The 21,169-nt window shown below is 45.3% G+C and overlaps 3 protein-coding genes and 1 non-coding gene across 4 annotated transcripts in view; 2 read left to right on the forward strand and 2 right to left on the reverse strand.

Moving 5' to 3' along the window:
• LOC101763861 (sugar transport protein MST1) overlaps positions 1-3,796 on the forward strand; it is a 5,978-nt gene extending 2,182 nt beyond the window's left edge. The window contains exon 2 of the mRNA XM_004975763.4: positions 2,474-3,796. Within this exon, the coding sequence (XP_004975820.1) occupies positions 2,474-3,550 (1,077 nt within the window). The 3' untranslated portion in view covers positions 3,551-3,796. The remainder of the gene's footprint in view (positions 1-2,473) is intronic.
• A 10-nt stretch (positions 3,797-3,806) lies between these two features.
• On the forward strand, positions 3,807-3,880 carry TRNAR-ACG. The gene has a single exon. It is a non-coding gene; the product is annotated as a tRNA-Arg (tRNA).
• A 1,404-nt stretch (positions 3,881-5,284) lies between these two features.
• On the reverse strand, positions 5,285-8,861 carry LOC101764259. The gene is made up of 5 exons (XM_004975764.4): positions 8,577-8,861; positions 8,388-8,461; positions 7,380-7,509; positions 6,674-6,979; positions 5,285-5,863 (listed from the first exon to the last, which is right to left on the reverse strand). Exons 1-5 carry the CDS (start codon positions 8,700-8,702, stop codon positions 5,594-5,596), a joined length of 906 nt encoding a protein of 301 aa, XP_004975821.1. The 5' UTR covers positions 8,703-8,861; the 3' UTR covers positions 5,285-5,593.
• Positions 8,862-14,262: 5,401 nt separating this feature from the next.
• LOC101760238 (probable WRKY transcription factor 48) lies at positions 14,263-16,111 on the reverse strand. The gene is made up of 4 exons (XM_004977988.2): positions 15,993-16,111; positions 15,258-15,362; positions 14,516-15,051; positions 14,263-14,402 (listed from the first exon to the last, which is right to left on the reverse strand). The coding sequence occupies exons 1-4, from the start codon at positions 16,109-16,111 to the stop codon at positions 14,320-14,322; spliced, it is 843 nt and encodes a 280-aa protein (XP_004978045.1). The 3' UTR covers positions 14,263-14,319.
• Positions 16,112-21,169: the final 5,058 nt, after the last annotated feature.

A 21,169-nucleotide genomic window follows, 5' to 3' on the forward strand; every position in this document is an offset into this window, starting at 1 on the left:
GCGGTATCAGTTGTTCCCACAGCGAGCACGCGCCCCCAACGTGCACAGTTGCCACGGCCCGTGGAACACGGACGTCGCGTCCCTGTCGCCGGATAGGCTGAGCGCGAGAACAGGCAGCGCTCCCTCTTGCACTGGGCGACGCATGCAATGAGTACCCTACGACGAATCAGGGGAGGCCGCGGCCGCTGTAAATTGTGCGGTCGTGGCTACAACGTACTGCACGGGTACTTGTGGCGGGTCACGTTGAGGAGCGTGGGTGTCTTTCTGCGTGCCAGAGCCGCGGCGCATTTATGCCAAGATCAGCGGGGGCCCACGAGATCCGCGCCCTTGTCCGCCGGTCTGCGCCCGAGGCGGACCCTTGTCTTGTGGGCTCGGATAAGTCTAACCCCCTACGCTCGGGGTCGGGCGAGGCGGAGCCTTGCGGCGAGTGGTCGGGCGCATCCGACCCTAGGACCGTGGGTCGGGCGAGGCGAAGTTTCGCCAGCGAGGGGTCGGGCGTGTCCAACCCCGGGACCCTAGGTCGGGCAAGGCGGAGTGGGATGCTCCTTGCCCATGCCGGGTCGGCGGAGATCGCTATTACCACAGGTGGGTCTGAGCCTTTATGATTGTTGTTTTAAGAGGTATAAGGAGGTCGTTAATATTTCCCCCCAACAGCTTCATAGGTGACGGGTACGTCACAGTTACCATTGTGGCTCCATGCATATGTTTAGGATCTGCAGAATTAAATTGGACCCTTTTCCTTTTTTTCTTTACCCGTAGTGAATTTTGTGGGTCCAGCGCTAACTCAAATTCTAGCCTATGCTGACCTAGCAGCCCTTAAAAAAAATAAAAGGACCAAAGAAAAAAAGCACATTAGGCTACTATTTCCCTTCGACCCGGTAACCCAAGAACAAATTTGTCCTCCCAAAGAAAATCACTAGGCAGCCGCAAAACACATCTATTCTCACTCACAAACCTTATCTTATCCTCCCCAAGCAAATCAGAAGGTAGCCACATGTGCATTTATCTAGGCCAACGATGAGCGCTCGATGGCCAGGCTGCAGATCCTCACTAGCAAGCGCGCATCTTGGTGGTGTCAACGACCCACTCAGCAGCCTGGCGGAGGCGGTGCTCGGGCTCTCTCTCCCGATGGGCATCAGGGGATGGAGGCAATGAGCTCATTGAACACGGAGTTCTTGCCTCCATTGAGTAGGTGGCCGTCCATTGAGCAGGTGGCCGACGCACCTCCACAACGGACGGCTGGACGGGCGCGCGGGCGAGCCCTGCTTACCCGGCGGCTCATGGTGGCGGATGATGCGACTAGGCGGGAAGCGCGGGGGCGGAGCCGACGAGGCCGAGGTGGCAGCTGTGGTAGATGATGCGGTGCGCAGGCTCGATGGACGCAGAAGCGGAGGCGAGCACGTCGAGGTGTGTGGCGCTGGCAGCGCCGCAGGCAAGGCCAAGGTGGCAGGCTATTGGTGTTCTCCTTGCCCAAGAGTATTGCCGTGGGCGGCGGCTGCAACACGCGCAAGCGCCGGATGACCTCGTGGACTGCATGTTGATTATAAAAAAGCTGAGGAATTTTTTTTGCAAAACAACCATGACAGTTGGAAGAAACAATCGCGCTTTAATATTAGGTAGAGATAAAGCTACAAACCTACGCACGCAACCCTCAAGTCATACCTACCTTATCGTGCATCCCCAAATGTTATGTACTGCTTCCATCCTAATTTCGCAATCGGAAACTGAAATTGTTGTTGCAAGTAGCAGTACAACTTAGCGTTCTTCTTGATAGGAACTCCAATAGAAAGCTGAAATTGTTGTTGCAGGAAAATTGTATAAAATTGCCTTCATCGTGGTTTTGAAAAGGTGTCTATTTATTTATTTTTCAACTGAACTGATTTTTTTTAAAGAAAGAGGTATGGTCTGCGTACTCTGTGACAACTGAACTGATGCGAACATAGTATTTTGTTTCACTGAGGTTAAGTGTTTGGTAGCACGACGGATACTCCTAGGTAAAATTCCCACAGAAGACATGGAGTGATAACTGATAAGTGCTGTCCACCAAGGGGAGTAGTTGGCCGTGGCCAAATTAAAGCGTAACAGTAACCACGCGAAGATCGGAAGGGTTGTTGCGACGTGCCGTCCTGCTTTGTTTGCTCGCTGTCCCTCGAGAGAAAGAGGTAGCTAGGGCTAGTGGCTGGTTTTGAGCCAGCCCATCGATCTCAAGCCCCGGCTGACTGAATAGTGGATGCCTAGTCGCGTCATCTAGATCGATAGCTGCAACGCTCGTGCACGCATCCGGTTTTCTTGGAGTAGTTGGCTGTCCTTTCTATCACTCTCTAACCTCTTGGACTCAACTTTAATCAACACCTGTCATTAAGTTACCTTTTGCAAGTAGACTGATTATTGTCTATCACGATGATACGTACGTGCGTGACAACGTTGGATGCACGAGCTCATGACGTGACGTGATGTTGCATGGCAATGGCAGGCGGCGCCGGTGTACCTGGCGGAGACGGCGCCGCCCAAGTGGCGTGGCGCCTTCACGACGGGGTTCCAGCTCTTCCTCAGCATCGGCAACCTGGCGGCGAACCTCGTCAACTACGGCACCTCGCGCATCCCCACGTGGGGGTGGCGCCTCTCGCTCGGCCTGGCCGCGGCGCCCGCCGCCGTCATCCTCGCCGGGGCGCTGCTCATCCCGGACACCCCCAGCAGCCTCATCGTCCGCGGCCGCGTGGAGGAGGCCCGCGCCGCGCTCCGCCGCGTCAGGGGCCCCAAGGCCGACGTGGACCGCGAGCTCGAGGACGTGGCCCGCGCCGTCGCGGCGGCGCGCGCCCACGAGGACGGCGCGTTCCGGAGGATCCTCCGGCGGGAGCACCGGCACCACCTGGCGATGGCCGTGGCGATCCCGCTCTTCCAGCAGCTCACGGGGGTCATCGTCATCGCCTTCTTCTCCCCCGTGCTGTTCCAGACGGCTGGGTTTGGCAGCAACGGCGCGCTGATGGGCGCCGTCATCCTTGGCGCCGTGAACCTCGGCTCCACGCTCGTGTCCACCGTCACCGTCGACCGGTACGGCCGCAGGCCGCTGTTCCTGACCGGCGGGTTCGTCATGATCATCTGCCAGGTCGCGGTGGCGTGGATCATGGGCTCGCAGATCGGCGGGGACGGCGGGTCCGTGATGGCGAGGCCGTACTCGCTCGCGGTGCTGGCGCTGACGTGCGTGTTCTCGGCGTCGTTCGGGTGGTCGTGGGGCCCGCTGACGTGGGTGATCCCCGGCGAGATATTCCCCGTGGAGATCCGGTCGGCGGGGCAGGGCATCAGCGTGGCCGTCAACCTCGGCGCCACGTTCCTGCTCACGCAGACGTTCCTCTCCATGCTGTGCGCGCTCAAGTACGCCACCTTCATCTACTACGCGGCCTGGGTCGCCGTCATGACCACCTTCGTGGTGGCGTTCCTGCCGGAGACCAAGGGGGTGCCGCTCGAGGGCATGGGCGCCGTCTGGGAGCGCCACTGGTACTGGGGACGGTTCGTGCAGCCGCCGGTGAAGGTTGCTGACGAGGAACCCTGATGAACTGATGGTGGCCGCTTGCCTACTTCGTTTGTGGCGGCGTCAAACTTCCTTGGACGTTTCCATTCGTTAATCGCTTTATGTTTGTCTGTTGGGTTCGTCATCCGAGGAAGACTTGTGCGAGTAAAAACGAAATCAGTGCTCATTCATGCCTGTGCCTTTTGTAATACGTCATGCAAGATTGAATAACAGGATTAGTGTTGTTGATCAACGTAATTAAATATTAAAATAATTTTACCTTTCCCATAGCAACAATGACTCCGTGGCCCAATGGATAAGGCGCTGGTCTACGGAACCAGAGATTTCTGGGTTCGATCCCCAGCGGAGTCGGCTCCTGTTTTCATTTTGCACCTTAGCTGGAACTTACAAATGCGCCCGAATCACTACTGCCTCCACCTATTTACTTTATCCATCCCACCTCATAACCTATACATCATCTATTTACTTTATCCATCCCACCTCATAACCTATACATTGGTTTAATTTATGTTTTAGCTGTCCAACGCTCAGGGGCACTAGTGCCGAGACGCCCTCAAAGGTGGCCAACCGCTGCCGCAGTCGTAGCCTCATTCGTTGCCGGAACATCATCCAAAAAAGATGCCCAGCCACGTGGTGACGAGCTCTCCACTAGGGCCATGTTTAGTTGCCCAACTTGGGTGCACCCAAATTACTGTAGCAACACTGTAGTGTTTCGTTTGTATTTGTGAATTATTGTCCAAATATTGACTAATTAGGCTCAAAAGATTCGTCTCGCAAAGTACAATAAAACTGTGCAATTAGTTTTTGATTTCGTCTACGTTTAGTACTCCATGCATGTACCGCAAGTTTGATGTGATGGGGAATCTTCTTTTTGCATAGTGCCAAAGTTGGGAGTTGGGGGTGAACTAAACATGGCCTAGGTTCCGGTCATGCGAGGTGCCCCAACGCAGCCAACGCCGCCGACGGCACCATGCGCGTGCTGGACTGTAGGGCGAGCGGGAGCAAGCGGTGCGTGGTTGTCCTTGGCAAGAGCGCCGCCGCCGCAGAGGTGGTGATGGATAGGGTGAGCAAAGCAGGCTAGCTTCAGCAGCGGCACGACCGGCTCAAGGATCGCCAGTTCGTGCCCCTTCTGGCGGTGTCGTTCTAGAGGATATCAAAGGACGAGGAGGAGGCCATGGCGCGGAGGTCGACCTCCGCGCGCTCGTGCGGCAGGGCTGCGCGGTCGTTCGAGTGGCTATAGCTTAGGGCACGGCTGACAGATCAGCTCAATTTGATGACTCAACTCTAAAAGTCCACATCAGACTGCTTAGTTGGCCTCATACGTGAATTGACTCAGTCATAACAATGTCACGTAGGCAAATTATGATGGAAATATTGCTTAGGGGGTAATTTGATCTGGAATTAATGGGTGAAGAGATTAAATTGAGCCAACAATTATGGAAATATTGCTTAGGGGGTAATTTGATCCGGAATTAATGGGTGAAGAGATTAAATTAAGCCAACATATAGGTTAGGAGGTGAGGTGGACAAAGTAAATAGGTGGAGGGAGTAAAATAACTTTTTCCTTTATTAAAATCAACTGGAATGTTTTATTTTTAGAGGAGACGTACTTACAGAAAACAACTCCCAATATTTTAATCTTTATTTTCAGATCTCGATGTTTGAGTGCAAATATCAGAACGCACAGCTGACGTTTGCGCAGATTTGCGTATCTGTTACCAGCACAAGCAATAATCTAAGCATCCAATGATGCAATAAGAACAGAAATGAGTCCAAAATACTTATTTCACAAGTTCTCAGTTCGGAGAGACTAACACATAATGAGTAGCACAAACCAAAGATGAGATCACACACAGGCGTATCAGATACGAGCCAAGTGACCGAGTCAGATTCTGCTGACTCTACATTATATTAGACTAAAGATACTCATCGTAAATTAAGATCCCCAAAGCATGCAGATTCAAGGACCAGTCCTGAGATTCGAGCAAGGTCAAGAAATGCAGACACTGTGCGCTTCAGTGAGGAGGGAAGCTAGCCAGTCCGGATTCGAGCAGTCGATAACAATTAGATCAGTGCGATGCTGCTCTCACCACCAGGGGGCTTTCGGACGCCACCAAGGTATTCTCGAGGAGCGGGCGTCCCATCAGCGAAGATGTCACTGCCACTCATCTCCTTCAGCTTCGCGGAGCTAAGAGACTTCTCGGCCGAGGCAGGGGCTTCCTCCTTGAATATGTTGTTGCCTGTCAGCTCCTGGAACTTCTGATTGTGGATTTTCTTTGCTGTCTTCACTACAGGCTCTTCACTGAATGAGATGTTGCTTGGTCCTCCAGCAGGCTGCAAAAGCCATTCAGTTGACATAGACTCAGAGGGTAATATGTTCATGCTAAAATGATGAAAAGCAGCTAGCTTTTGTTCAAAGGGATTAATACAAGTGGTTTTCCAAGAATATCAAATCATAAGAGGGCAATATCAAGTAAACATGAGAGATTGTTGTAGCGCTGCTGTTAGCCTAGCTAGTGTATTTCATGTGAAAGGCTTGCAAACACATTTGTTGTGACATAAACACAGCATAAACTCCAAAATTTCCCTTTTCTATTATCCTATATAATGATAGTACAAATAACCAGTAAGCATATCAAATCAGTATGGTATCAAGCTTAAGGAAGATTCAAGCAACAGTCTAAAAGCTCATCTTCCAATTGTCAGTTGGTCAGACATTTCATCATAGAAAGATTTGTTTGTTAGTACAAAAAGCAACAGCATGTAATAATGATCTAAAATAGTATTGAGGAAGTGGGTATGTAAACCACGGTACCACACTCACACAAGTACATCAAATAGGGATCACTAGTGTTGCAGTACAGAATTAGGCACGTGCATAGTGGAGTTTTTAGATGAAGGAAAAATTGAATTAAAATAGTTAGCGACTCAAACAATTGCATCAATCGAACAATGCTGTTCATATAAAACCATATAAAGAACTGTGCAAAATGGAATGCTACATTGTCCATGTTCAGTCATGTATAAACCATATAAAGTTGGAGCTGATATCTGTTTCCATAAAATATTTCGAGATAATTTTCTGTAATAGGTCAAATGTATGTCACAACATCAACAGGAAGGTCATTTTTTAATGCCACTTACATTAGATACTTTAACCGATGTGTGGACGCTTCGCTGTGGAAGTGAAAAGTCCACATTTCCTTGTAGCTCCATGTTACGAGCAGCCAATGGCCTGGCAGGAATCTCAGGAGGCGGACCAAAGATGTCACTCCCACTAAGCTCTTTGGTCTTGGCTTCAGAAAGCTGCTTATTGGTTTTAGAATCAGCATCTTCCAGAGTACCACTAAGCTCTCGCTGCTTAGCCACCTCAGGTATCGATGATGGCTTCTTTGGTGAAAGACTTCCATCAGCACTAAATGAGATCTGGCTTATTCCAGTCACAGTTTGCTGTCATGAAAAGGTGAATCACATAGTAAGAAGGCAATACTTCTGTGAGTTAGAGTCAACCAATGCAAGATTATTAGAGAAACATAAGCTACAGCCAGACATGAAAAGTTATAAGCACAAAAGTTAATAAAATGAGAAATATGAGCTCTAGCAGATGCATTTCCTTTGAACTATCAATTACAGTAACTTTCCTGAACAGAAATGGAATAATTCGTGCCTCAGATTAGCATTCCGTCCGCATAAACATATAATAGGAATCAGGATGATTCACCACAAAAATACTTCTTTAATAGTTTTTTTTTTGAAAAGTAAGACCACAATAATACTACCTGGTACATCCTCAATAATACTAAGAAGGGGACAAGCGGTTTGGTTGGAAGGATTTGAAAAAGATTACTACCTGGTACATCCTCAAGGAAGTTTTGTTAGCAGATTTTGAATCCTCTGAATCACCATTTTCACCCTTTTCAGCAAAGATGCCACTCCCACTCATTTCTTTCAACTTCGAACCAGAACAAAATTTCCTTTCACTACAATAGGCCAACAGGAAGGTTAGTGTTCATTGTTCAATATATTTTATCGCTGAAGAAGTGACAGAGATAAATTGGAAGCAATGCTGAAAGAGACAAAAACTAGAATATCCCCTGCTGTTTGGCTAGCATCTTCCTTCATCCACAGCAAGCACTCCATCACAGAATTATCAGGTACATATTTTCATGTAAAACATAAATTTCCTAAAATAAATGAAAGATGCAAAAGATTCATCCCAGTTGCCCGAAAATTTTGCAACAGACTACAAAGTAAAACAAAATTGCTGATACTTCCAGAAGTACCAGAAAAGATATCATACCAAACAGGTAGTGACACAACTACGGTATCACATCTCTAGAAGTATTCAAATTAGAAGCGGACGCTTGCGTTCTGTGTCACTGAAATCGCTTTCAGTCAGTCCTTAAAACTTGTACTGTAGCACCACCTACAATCCCCTACTGATACAAGGAATTTGGACAGTAGCTGCATCACACGCTTGCACCGTACCCCACGCACACACGGTCCATTCCTTGGCGTCAACCAACCGCCTGCAAGCGACTGCTCTCCAGCTACCAACATACCATGGGAAGGCGTCGCAACGCAAGCATTAAAACACGCTGCCGTCACTTCTCGCTGAAGGCTAAACCCCATTCTCACAAAGCGCTTCTCACTAAAACCCGAGCAACCCAGTTCGGGTTGCTGATTGCTGGGCTTGAAACATCGATCGGGTCGACCAGAGCACGCGCATCCGAACAGAGCAAGCGCCGCACGTCGCTAGATCGGATCGGGGTCAGAGTAAGCAAGCCGGAAACGGAGCAAACGACACAGATCGAGCGGATCAGGGCCGAATGCGGGGAGGGGAACCCCCAGATCTCACCTCTTGCTCAGATCCTCGGCCTCCTGCTCGCTCACCGGTGCGCCGAACATCGCCGGCGTGATCCCCGCGGCCGGCTGCGCAGAAAACACCACGACCCACACACAAAGTCAGCCGCGTCGCGGGCAGGAACGCAGATGTAGCAAACCAGCACACCAACGCGGCGGCATCGGGTAGGCGACAGCAACGAACCTTGAGGCTGGGGCGGGAGGAGGCGGCGGGCGAGGCCCCGGCGGGCGCGTCGGGGCCCGTGGCCGACCAGGTGAGCAGGTCGGCCGTGGAGGTGTGCGGCTTCCGCACCGGCACCGCCCTCTCCATTGCCCCTCCTTCCTTCCTTCCTACGGAGCGGCCGCGGCGGGAGGTGACGGCTTGAGGGATGCTTTCGCTCGGCACTTGCGCCTGCCCCTGCTCAGCTCGGCAGGCACGCACGCGCTCCCCTGCGATTTCTTCGCGGAGCGGAATGGCAGTGACAGGCTGACGCCCCGGTTTCGAAAAGATTTGCCGGTGCCACCGCTGCTGCGGCTGGTTCGTACACCACGCGCTGTCCCGCCCCGGTCACGTGAGGGTAGGCTGACATGTGGGGTCGGGAGATGCTGGAGCCACCTGTCGGTGGGTTGTAGGGGCAGGTTCGATTCGGCTGGGGAGGCGTTGGGTCTTGGTACCGGGGCCCCGGGGGGAGCAGCGGATCCTGGATCCGTGTATTCAAAGGTGTTTGCCTTTGTTTGGGGGTACGTGGTGGATGATGAGTGGGACCGTGTTGCACGGACAGATTGGGATATTATTGTAGAGGATCCTGATTGGGCGGCGGGGTGCCGGTGGGCTCGTGGGCCGTCGCTTCGGCCGCCGCAGGTAGAGCAGGCTCGCAAATCGCTGTTTCGTCAGTGGGCTGTTTCGCGTGCTTGCTAATTTGAGGGTGGGTCATTTTGCTCTGATTAGTCTTGGTTCGACTACAGAATCAGCATCATATATAGTCTGCATCATTGGACCTTTTGGAATATTTGCATCTTCTGATTGCGAATGGTTAGGAGCGTCATAGCAATACATACACGTAAACAGAGGAATTTGCTAACAATTACATAGAAAATGAACGTGGTGATATTTTAATTCTGTTACAAACTTGGTGATGGTCGTTGGCAGACAACTGACCAACCAAAGCTAATCTATGAAGAGCCAGATCATATGGAGAACATATTACTACATCCAGAATTTGCAAGCGACCTTCAGCTGACTTGTGCAGAACTGAACTATGTTCGACAGACAACCATGCAAGAGTTGCATAGAACAATATTTTCATTTGATCCTATTTTAGAAACCGGTCTTGAAATACGCCATCTTCTGTCAAGAATATGATGAAACTGGCTTTAGCTGATAAAAGGGTAGGCAATAGAAACATCTTACATGTAAGGCAATGTGCAAACAATCCTGCAGCCTCTGAAAATGCCTATGCATATAGAATTTCTGATCAGATCTGTCAAAATTGATATATTTTTTAATGAAAATAGGAAGAGAAATCTGAAAAATAATATATTGTGGGTGTTGCTCCATCGTACATGCAAGGGCTAATTTTAAACATGTTGGAGAGAGGAAATCACAAAGAAGTAATAGTATGGTTGTTTATTTTTGCAGAACCTAGCAGCCCCGTGAAATAGGTATGTGTATGAAGTCAGGGTTAAGCATAGTTGTTTATACATCTGTCATAGTTATGATTAAATATTAGATAGCACCAACCATACGGAATGGGAAACCAAATTCATATATTGTAATAAGAGATTAAGAAAGACACTTCCTTGCAACTCTCTCAATCCTATGCAACCAACTGCGTACCTAGCTGTAAGGCCCATAAATATTCTGATTCACAAAGGTTCAATTTTGCTGACTACGGCATGAGAAACTCATATGGTAAGTGTAGTTTAGTAAATACGCAATGCAATTTCACAGTTGTCAACATCTATCATGATATTGTTGACGTTTTTTCTAGCCAACACACCGAATTGCGCTAGATCATGTGCGATGGAACTTCACCTCGCGAGGCTCCTGCCTCTGACCGGTCAGACCGATTTGCATAGGGGCAACGCGAAAACCTACGTTCACCACCCTGGGAGGGACCCCATCAGGGATGATGCACCTAGGGTTGCTTTGAGATTGGCAGGCCACTCAGAACATCCTAAACCGCCGTCGAGACAAAGGAGGGAAGAAAAGGGGTTGGAAAAGGAGATAAAAGTAAAGATAAATGTTTTGTTTGATTGGGTGTTAGCCTCAATCGGCCGCGTCCCTTTATATTTATAGGGTGGGGAGGTCTTGCCCCGCAAAAAAATCCTCTTACAAACCTTAATCTAATAGGACTCCTCAATTCTACTCAGACTAGAGTTGGACCAGTCAGACCGATTGGTCTTGCCAGACCAGCTATAGGATCCAAGACCGGTCAGACCGCCTGGAGGAACCGGTCTGACCGGTTGGTCCCATCCGGATCGGCTTGCTGCCAATTTTAGGCTCCAACGTATGCCCCCTGTTTTTGGTAAAGCATTGCGTACCAGAAAACAAAAATAAGCCTAAGGGTGATGTTCCTTACATAATCCACCGGCCATTCATTCTAAGGGAAATATTTGAAGATACCGGCCATGTTACATCAAGCATCTTACCAAACACTTGGATAATACTTCTTCAAGTGCCTACCATTAAGAGTTCTAGGCAACCGCTGTCCTTGCAAAGTTTCCACCATATAGGAATTCCCAAAAAGCACCATCACAATCTTGTATGGCCCCTCCCAACTTGGAGACCACTTGCCAAACTTGTTGCTCTTGGTCCCTATAGGTGAATTATCTTCCAAACCAGATCATTAACCTGAAAAGATTTAGCTTTACCTTCTTGTTATATGCTCTAGCAACTCGAATTTTGTCCTTCTCGATCTCCTTCAAAGCCTCCAATCACTTGTCGATCAGCTCATCAACATTGTCCATCATCAAGGCATGATAAGTATCAACATCAAGATTATTTTGCTTAGCCAACCTATATGCATCTAGATTCACCTCAACGGGCAAAACGACTTCTTGACCATAGACAAGCTCAAAAGGAGTAACTTTAGTCGCACCATGTTTAGCAATACGATGAGCCCATAAAGCTTTAGATAATACCTCATGCCACCTTCTAGGATTTTCTTCTATCTTCTTCTTGATGAGCTTAATCAAAATCTTGTTGCTAGACTCGGTTTGGCCATTAGCTTGAGCATAATATGGAGATGAATGAAATCCCTTGATCCATTGTTAAAGTTTGTGGAATGCCAAACCTATGCACAATATGTTCTCTAACAAACTCAATTACCTTCCGATGTGTCATATTCTTGAGGGGAATTGCTTCGGTCCACTTGGTGAAATAATCAGTAGCCACTATCACAAAAATATGTCCTTTCGATGAAGGAGGATGAATTTTACCAACAAAGTCCAATCACCATCTTCGAAAAGGCCATGGCTTAATAATAGGATACATCAACACAACAGGTACCATCTGGACATCCCCAAACTTTTGACACTCTCCACATCCTTTGTAGTAGCGAAACAATCAGCTATTATATTAGACCAATAAAAGCAAGCATGCCTAAGACAACCACTTCATCTTAGAAGCTGACTGATGTGTACCACAAATCCCTTCATGGACCTCTCCCATAGCCACTCTAGCCTGATTAGAATCCAACCACTTTAAAAGAAAATCCTCCGCAGTCCGACAATATAATTCACCATCAACTAAAGTGAACTTAAAAGCCCACTGTCGAACTTTTCTGACAACTGAGCACCTGGGATTATGTAAATAATCAATAAGAGGTTTCCTCCAATCATCCACTTTGTCCTCAATGAATTTAGAACACTCAATGGCCGAAGTAGGATTTTCAGCAGACATGCCGGTCAGACTGGTTGCCTGGACGGTCAGACCAGTCGGAGAGAGCGGTTGGACCAGCTCCCCCAGGGCATAACCCTCGGCTTTCTTTCATGAAAATTTCTTTTCTGAACTCATAGCCAGACGCTTGTTGTGCCAGAGCATTAGCCCTTGGATTCTCTTCTCTTGGTACATGATAAATAGCAAATTCATCCAAGCAAGATATGATATCTAAGCATTTATCAAGATAAGCATTTAAAAACCCATCCAGACATTGGCATACCTTGGAAACCTATTGTACCACCAGTAGAGAATCACCATAAGCTTCTACATGTTTCACTCCCATATTAAGCAAAATTTCTAACCTAAACAAGAGAGCTTCATATTCAGTTTGGTTATTAGTGCACTTATAATCCAACCTATAGATATTGTATTTTTATCAGGGAGGGGATGACAGTAAATTAATAGCAGGGTTGTAGCTTATCAGAGTGGTGCCAGCAAGACAATCCGGCCCAAGTACAGCCCAAGTACTTTTTAAACATTTGCCACTTCGCTTGAACGTCCAACCCAATTCGGCCCAATAGTACATAGGCAGCAGATATACATGTTTTTTATACAAATATAAGACATGATTGTCCCAGTCTCCCAGATAGCATTTTAAGGTTTAGAGCCTGATTGGTTTGATGCTAAAATTTTGGCATGCCAGAGTTTTGGCAAGCCAAAAGTTAGGCAAAAAAATTGCCAACATTTGGTAGGATGAATGGGAGACATGAGCAAAATTTGGTAGCCAACCAAATAGTGGCCAAAACTTTAGCATGCCAATATTTTGGCATCAAACCAATTAGGCCCTTAGTGCCTTAGTTTTATTTTTTTCCCTTTCATTTGATTGCATTTCCTTCTCAAATTTTTCTCTTTTTATGCTTTTATTTTAATTTATTTGTTTTTTCATTCTATTCTATTTTTCTAGTATATTTCTATATGTTCGCATAATTTGTCTTGAATTTTCTTGTGGCTCAGTTGAAGTATAAAAAGTGTCTTAGTTGATTTTTTCCATGATGTTTTTTTGGATTATTCCCATTTCATAATAAATTTTGTTGTTCTATAAACTGAATTAGATTGTTCTTTATCATTTTTTGGATTGCTCATATTAATTATGTATAATTTTTTTTGTTCTACTAGTGTTTACAATTTTTTTCATATGTATATTTTTCCATGAGTTCGTATACTAATTGTTCCTGGTGTATAAAATTTTGTCCATGGGTGTTCATGATGCATTTCATGCACATATTTTTTTGGTTCCACGAGTTCGTACACTAATTCTTCCCAGTGTACATATTTTTGTTCCATATAAATAAATTTTTGTTTCACGAGTGTTTATGGTTTGTTACAAGTATATATATTTGTTATTTCACAATTTTGTATACTAATTATTTCTGGTGTATATAAGCGAGGATTGTAAATTAACATCTATAGTACCAAACATATTTTATGATGTTTTTAAAGAACATTATTAGATGCTATACATGTTGGCTTTTCCTATAAACTTGGTCAGAGTTAGAGTAGTTTAGCTTAGAATAAAACTAAAATAAACTATAATTTGCAATGGAGGGAGAGTAGGTGGACTAATTTTGTTAGTTTCTGATTTGAACTTACTTTTCTCCTTTACAATTCGTGCAACGTGCTTAATGTCCCTGACTTGAGCATCACAATGTGCTCAAGGCTTAGTCTCTTGCTGGGAAGTGGGAACTGGTTGTCGGTAGCTATCTAATGCTAATTTTGTTTTCTCCATCATGAAATGTCCGGATTAAACTACAATAACGGCCATAAACACAGGAATAGTAATCTTAAGGAGAACAATAAATATCGACCATCACTTGTGGAAAAACCATAGGGAAAGATTGAAAATCTTGTAATGATGAAAGTTAATATTTTATTTTGATTTTCAATCATGAATTACATTACATGATATATATCACAATGGAACTCCACCTTCAGCTTTCGCATTCAGAAAGAAAAACGAAGAGCACCACCTTCTGCCGCTCCAGAAATGCCCCTTAGTTATTTCCAATTAGAAAGTTACACCCTCCACTTCAATTCCCATGCCCAGGTTAGCAAGTGCACTTCCATCAGGCTTCCGTGAAAACGAACTCCCTGATCATAAGAATGTTGACTCTAGTTAATATTCGTTTAATCCATATAATATAAATACGTACACACGTTAATCATTTCAGCAAAGGATCATAGTCGTTGTAACTATATATTACCAGAAAATTGCACATTATCGCCGAGCTGCAAATGGTCGTCTAAATCATATGTGGACGTGTCCCAGTCCCATGTCAAGATGTCATCGTCGTCGTCTACCCATGGTGGCGTCGGCGACGAAGACGATTCGATGATCGGAAACGACGATGAGGACCACGACGTTGTGGGCGGCCGCAGGACGCTCGAAGGGAAGGCATGCTGCTGGCTGCTGTTCGAAAAATGAAGGTTCATCGTCAAGAACGGGCTCGGAGATTGATGGTATTGCTGCCGCTCTTCTTGCAGCTGTATCCGCGTGTCACGGTGATGGTGGCCGCCGGCGCTTCTGCTGGAGGCACCAAAGCTGAGCACCAGCCCGCCGCCGCATGCTGGCGGCTCGTCCTCGGACTCGACACCGGGGGTTGGGACGGGTGCCGCGTTGCAGGTGTGCTCGTACATGTAGGTCACCTCGAATACTGGCGGGTCGTCGTGGGTCACCTGCTGCACCAGCTTGGAGGCCTGGCAGTGCCTATCTTCGCGGTAAGAACATCTGAAATATAGCCTGCAGTGACATTCCAGTGACAAATGACAATTACATGCATGTATGAGGAGACAAGCATATTTGAAGTTCAACTGCAAACATTATATTGATGCAGCATAAAAAAGAACGGTGCTTGATGAGAAAGTTAATTAGCTAGCTCTAACTGGTGTCACCTATTTGGCACAAAAAAGCTAAGATGAAATGCTAATTAACAGTAAGTAAAATACCTAGGATAGGGAGCGTCCTTGATGACCTTCTGGCCGTACTTTCTCCATAAGTGGCCATCAAAATACGGCGTGAGCGTATGTTTGATCCATGTATGCTTATCCTTCCTGCAGCAGTATTCCAGAATTATGTGGATCAGATTCAGAGAAAGCATAGACCGGTCATGTAGCTCGCTTTGTATTAACATAAATTACTTTGGGCAAAATTATATCATGATACACACATATTTTAGCTTCTCCTAAAGCCCATGACGTGTAGTTCACTCTGGTATGCACTCATCAATTTCGATATATATGAATATGATTGACAATTGATCGCTTTCGGACGTCATTGTTTTTGGCATTTTCTTTAGCAAGGAGGCCAGCATAAAGTCCAAAGTACATGATTCAAATCTAGCAACAACCTACTAGTATATATCATCATCAATTTCTGATATTTGTACTGTTATTATGTCCCTTTTCTTTATTTGTCCAAATCTTCCCTAGATTGGATAGGATCGAGGAAGGCAGAAATGCCTCCATATATAGTTGTTGCATCTTGACAGATTCGGTACAGGAACAAGAGGCAGCTAAACGTGGGACGCAGATAGAACGCAAATCAATCAGAATGGACATTTCAGGTTCTGAATATGCAGAATCATCTTACGCAAAAGGACCAACAGAAAGTACTACAGATTCTTTGTAGCCAAGAGCTCAGAAGATACTACAGTTTCGTTATATGCATGTAGACCTACATACCTTCTCTTCCGGCCATCGCGCGGCGCAGGCTCCGGCGTAGAGAGGCCAAAGACGACGCCTCCTTGGCCGTAGGGTTGGCTGGGCTGCTGCTTCCTCTTCAGGCGCGGCGGCAATGCCATTCTTTTCAATTAATCTGTCTATAGGCTCTATCGATCAACTGCACCATGCAAGGCGATCGAGAGGGTAGGGAAGGAGCGAGGTGAGTGAGAAAACGGAGAAAGATTAAGCAGAAGCTACCTGCTATGACGCTCTCACCGGCCGGAGAGGGGGCTTAAATGCCGCGGAGCTCAACGGCGCACACATTGCAGACACGTTCGCCGCAGATTGTTTATGACTCCGATTTGTTGCCTAGCGAAGGGAGAGGCGCGTCGCCGGGTCTTTTGATATATTGGCTTGAACGTTTGCAGATGCTACCCCCTTGCAGGTGCATGCACCTGCCACCTCACCCCAATTGCACTTGAATCATGTGCTTAATTGTATATGCAGCCTCGAGATGGGATCGGGAACCCCAGGCTAGCTTCCTTGCGCCCTGGCTCTTGCAAGTATGAACTCTATACTTAAGTCCACACTTCTGTTCTTTCAAATTTGTTTCGTGTTTTTGGAAATTTTTACTTGGGATTTCTCTAGTACACTCTGATTGTAACATGCTTTGTTGCTTTAGGAGCGTACGGTAGGTGAGGTGCCACAGATGTCTATGTCTAAAGGAGGATCGGATATACAGTTACGTCAGATGTTTTAAAAAATGCAGTCAAATTTCAGAAGATGACAGTAGGCAAACAAGTTGATCAGAGTGGGAGTATAATACGAAGTCCAGGGCAGTGGAGGTTATCAATACCGAGGAGACACACCCCCACGTTGTTTCTTTCGGCAGTATTTTAGCAGCATTATATCTTTTGCTGCAAGTTGCATGATCAGAGGTTAGATGTGCTTGCTTCTTACAGTATTTACCTTAGAGTTGCCAAAAATGACAGGATCAATATATGATCAGAGATGGTTTAATTACGATGCGCATGCACGCAGACCCTTTCTATGTCGGCCCCAAGTGTATGTATTGTTACGGGGTGGCTGTTTCGTTCCAAATTGTAGGTTATTTTAGTTTTTCTAAATGTATAGTTTTTACTATGCACCTAGATATATTAGATGTCTAGATGTATAATACTATCGGGAAAAGCAAAATGAGACTTACAAACGGAGGGAGTAACTAATTATAGACGATACCAGTGAGCTTGTCATCTGCAACCTAGCTTGTAGCAGATCAGAGTGATGCCAGCAAGTAAATTGGTTCGGAGTCAACACACCAGACTATCGCTAATATTGGATTTCCGCAGCTTACAAACGAGATCTGTGGCAGGCGGCGGCCCGGGCTTTGGACGGTCAATCGATTCTTGGAACCGCGATGATGAGGTGATTGTTGCCTTGCGATTTGAGAAAGAGTAAAATACATCAGTGGTCGATGATGTCGAATTCTGAAAAAGTATTTTTGGATCCACAAACTCTAAAAAGACTTTTTAAGTCGTTCACCGCAGATCCATCACTACTGGAAAACTGAGCATTGATCCTAACCCTTAGTACCAGTTGATTTTCGACACGGTACTAATGTGAGCATTAGTACCGGGTCTAACGGCTGAGCCCTCCGTGACCCACTTTAATACCGGTTGGGAGCTCCAACCGGTACTAATGGGTTTCTTCTGGACGAGGTAAAAATGAGGGCAATTCAAGAACAACTCGGTGAGTTTCTTCTGGACGAGGTAGTAAATCCAACGAGAGAGTTCCATAATGATGGATCAAATCAGCATCATCGTCAGGACTCAGGTTCAGAATAGTTGATATAAATGTTGAACTTCAAGTGTTGATGCAATGTAATATTATTCATAAATGTGAATGCAGAAGATGTCTATATATATAATATTATAGATAAATATAACTTTATATATATATTAGCGTATTAGTACTAAAGGAAACAAATACTAATATAGAATAAAGAAATAGAAAATAAAATGATAAAAGAAATAGAAAAGAAAAAAGACTTTTAGTACGTGTTGTTTATGCCAACCGGTAATAAATTAGCCTTGGCCACGCGCGACATAGCAACCAATTTAGTATCGCTTGGTATAAATAACTAGTACTAAAGGCTCCTTTTAGTACCGGTTATTTGACCTGATATTAAAGGCCCCCTTTGGTAGCGAAGTAGCAATACCGGTTGCACAATCAGTATTAAAGGAGTTAAAAACCGAATGCGCTTTCCCAGCCGTGCATGCTCCTCCACATACGTGTGCAACTAGCAATGACGTGATAGCTGACTCGACATCTCTTCTCTCATCCCTTTCTTAGCTTCCTCGTTCTCACACATTTTATCGAGCAGGTTGTGGGTGTTATGCTCACACTAGGCACGCACATTGCCAGCGGCCAAGTGGCGAGACTCCACGGCAGCGTCGATGGCTTTGCTTGATGCTCGACCGTCTCCGACCTTGCCACAAGACTAGGGTACCGGCGGACGGAGCCCCGTGCTGACGACCTCATGGCTCCTGGTGATGCCTGGCCCACGGCAGTCAGCTGCTAGAGCCTCTCCTCCAACTCTGCGTTGCAACAGCGGGAGTGCTCGAGCTCGGCCTCTACAACGTGGAGGCGTACGGCGGTCACAAAAGTTGGCTCCAACTATATAATATGGACACAATATGTTATTATTTTTTGAATAAATTTAGAAAAAAAATACATGAGTGCTTTTGACGAGTCAGTTATTCGAATTATTAACCTGGATGAACATGCTGCACCACGTAGAACCAAACTAACTAAAGAACGTCTGGTTCGCTCTAGTCCTGATGCCATATCGGTTTTGTCGTGAAAGCCTTGTACGTCGCCAGATGTCCTCATCTGTGGAGTAGAATAGTCAATGTGTACCTACTCCTCCCATTTCAAATTGTAGTCGTTTTAGATTTGTTAAGTTCATAGATATTATTATATATCTAGATTGCACTATATCTAGGTGCATAGCAAAAACTATGCACCTAGAAAAGCTAAAATAACCTACAATTTGGAACGGAGGTTCTTTCACTAAGCTACTATATTCGACCCAGGATCAAATCCTATCTCCCTAGTCCCAAACAAATTCAAGAGGAAATAAAAGTTAGTATTGCGCAAGTATGTAGCTATCTGTTCCTAAAAAAAAAGTACGTAGCTATCTGATTCAGGTAATTAGATACATGCCAACTGTTGTATGTGGCTGCTCGAAATTTTAAAGTATGCACGTAGATCGCACGATGATATTGTTTTAGTATTATATGTCAAAACTCAGATACGTCCAATCTGGCTGACATATGTGAGAACATATTTTGAGGACTTCTTTTCTAGGGTTGAAAGGTATATATAGGACGTTGGGAACGGCTATACTATGCTAACGCAAACGAAGCTTTTTCTATAATTGAACTAGTACTTCTTACCTATCAAAGTTCTTAAATTTTGGCCATTAATATATACAGAATAAATAATTTGACAATATAAGATAGATGTTAGTAGATTCACCATGAAAAATAGTTCCAAGATATTTATTATCTTGGTTTGAGATGTGATATTTTCATACATATTGCTAGTCAAAGTTTCACCATATAAACCACATCGGTGTCCTAAATGACATGTATTTCCAATTGGAGATAGCACCATCTTCTTATTAGGGTAATCACCATCACCTAATCTAAAAGAACATGTGCCAACGAGTGAAAAAAATAATCAACAACCTCTTTCTAGTGAAAGCCCCACTAGCTAGGGCGTTTGTTTAGATAAACACATACCTCAATATTGTGGAAAAATGAACTAATTTTCACCTCAATCCCTTCCTTGTTCTGAAACAAAGCCTGGAGGGGACCTGTAATTATTAGTGGATGGAGAGGAGAGTTTTATGATACACTAATTATCATACGTATATAGGGTATAAAGCTCGGGAATCTTTAGACCAACATAGTTATATATAACCAACGTATATATATCAAAGAGCGAGGATAAATATTTATTCGATGTATTCTTCTTTAGTCGACTCATAGTCTTAGGGATATAGATGAACCCTACAGATCTCTCTCTCCAATTCGCTTCGAAAGTCCTTATTAGTGTCAGATACAGATGATAAGTATACTTGCATACAGTTTCGCGTTAGCCACCATCACGCGCTTATATTTGTTTAGATAGATTCCAAGAATTAGTAGGAAGTAATAATATCAATTCCTATAACCTTTTTTTTCTAAGAAAAATCTGATCTCATCCACGACCATGAGACTCCATTGAAGGTTTGACCCTTCGAACTGACAGGCTTGGTAGGAGAGCAGCTAGCATCAGGGAGCCCTGAGCTGCAGCCAAAGAGGATGAGGACACAAAGACGAGGGCCAGAGCGTCATCTTATTAGTTTGGACTGAGATGATCAGTCTAATCTTGATGCTTACTTAGCTTTTTATATCATCAGATGGGATGGCAACGCCAGTAAAATAATGCAACTAACTAATTAGCTAAACTTTTGCGCTGAGCACTTGACGCGGGCATCTTCTTTCCTAGCATCTTCTTTTTTTTATAAGAGACAGATCATAATCTAAGGAATCCGCACGAGTTTTTTTGGAGCATGCAACGGCACCAAGGGCATCATGCATTAACCTTAAACTAATTTGGATGCATGCCTTGACCCACTAGGGGAGAAGTATCTATCCAGATCTCATTTAAGATTGTTTCTGGTAATGCACGTACTGATTGAGATCGAGGTTGACGCAGAGCATGCAAGTTACGGCGCGGATCCAGCGGCTCAAGAATCCAGACGCGAGTGAATGTTCGCATGGGTCCTCGACGTTGCGGACGCTGTTTGGGTACGCGGTGTGCGTTTTCACACACTTGGAAAGACCCTAATTCTACTGTCACAAACTAGTGCTCACTCCATCCCAAATTATAGATCATTTTAAGTTTTCTAGATTCATATTTTTTACTATACGTCTAGACATAATATATATTTAAATGTATAGTAAAATTTATAAATCTAAAAAAGCTAAAACAACTTATAATTTGAGACGGAGGGAGTACTACAGAAAATTGAATCCTTGACGTTGCATTAAAACCAGTGATAGAAGCACAGTAGAGCGTTGGGAAAAACAATTGATAATAATAAATCCTACTATTATCGATAGTTCAAAATGGGACCAACAGAGATA

This window comes from Setaria italica, chromosome VII (genome assembly GCF_000263155.2).
Source record: "Setaria italica strain Yugu1 chromosome VII, Setaria_italica_v2.0, whole genome shotgun sequence".
Taxonomy (NCBI): Eukaryota; Viridiplantae; Streptophyta; class Magnoliopsida; order Poales; family Poaceae; genus Setaria; species Setaria italica.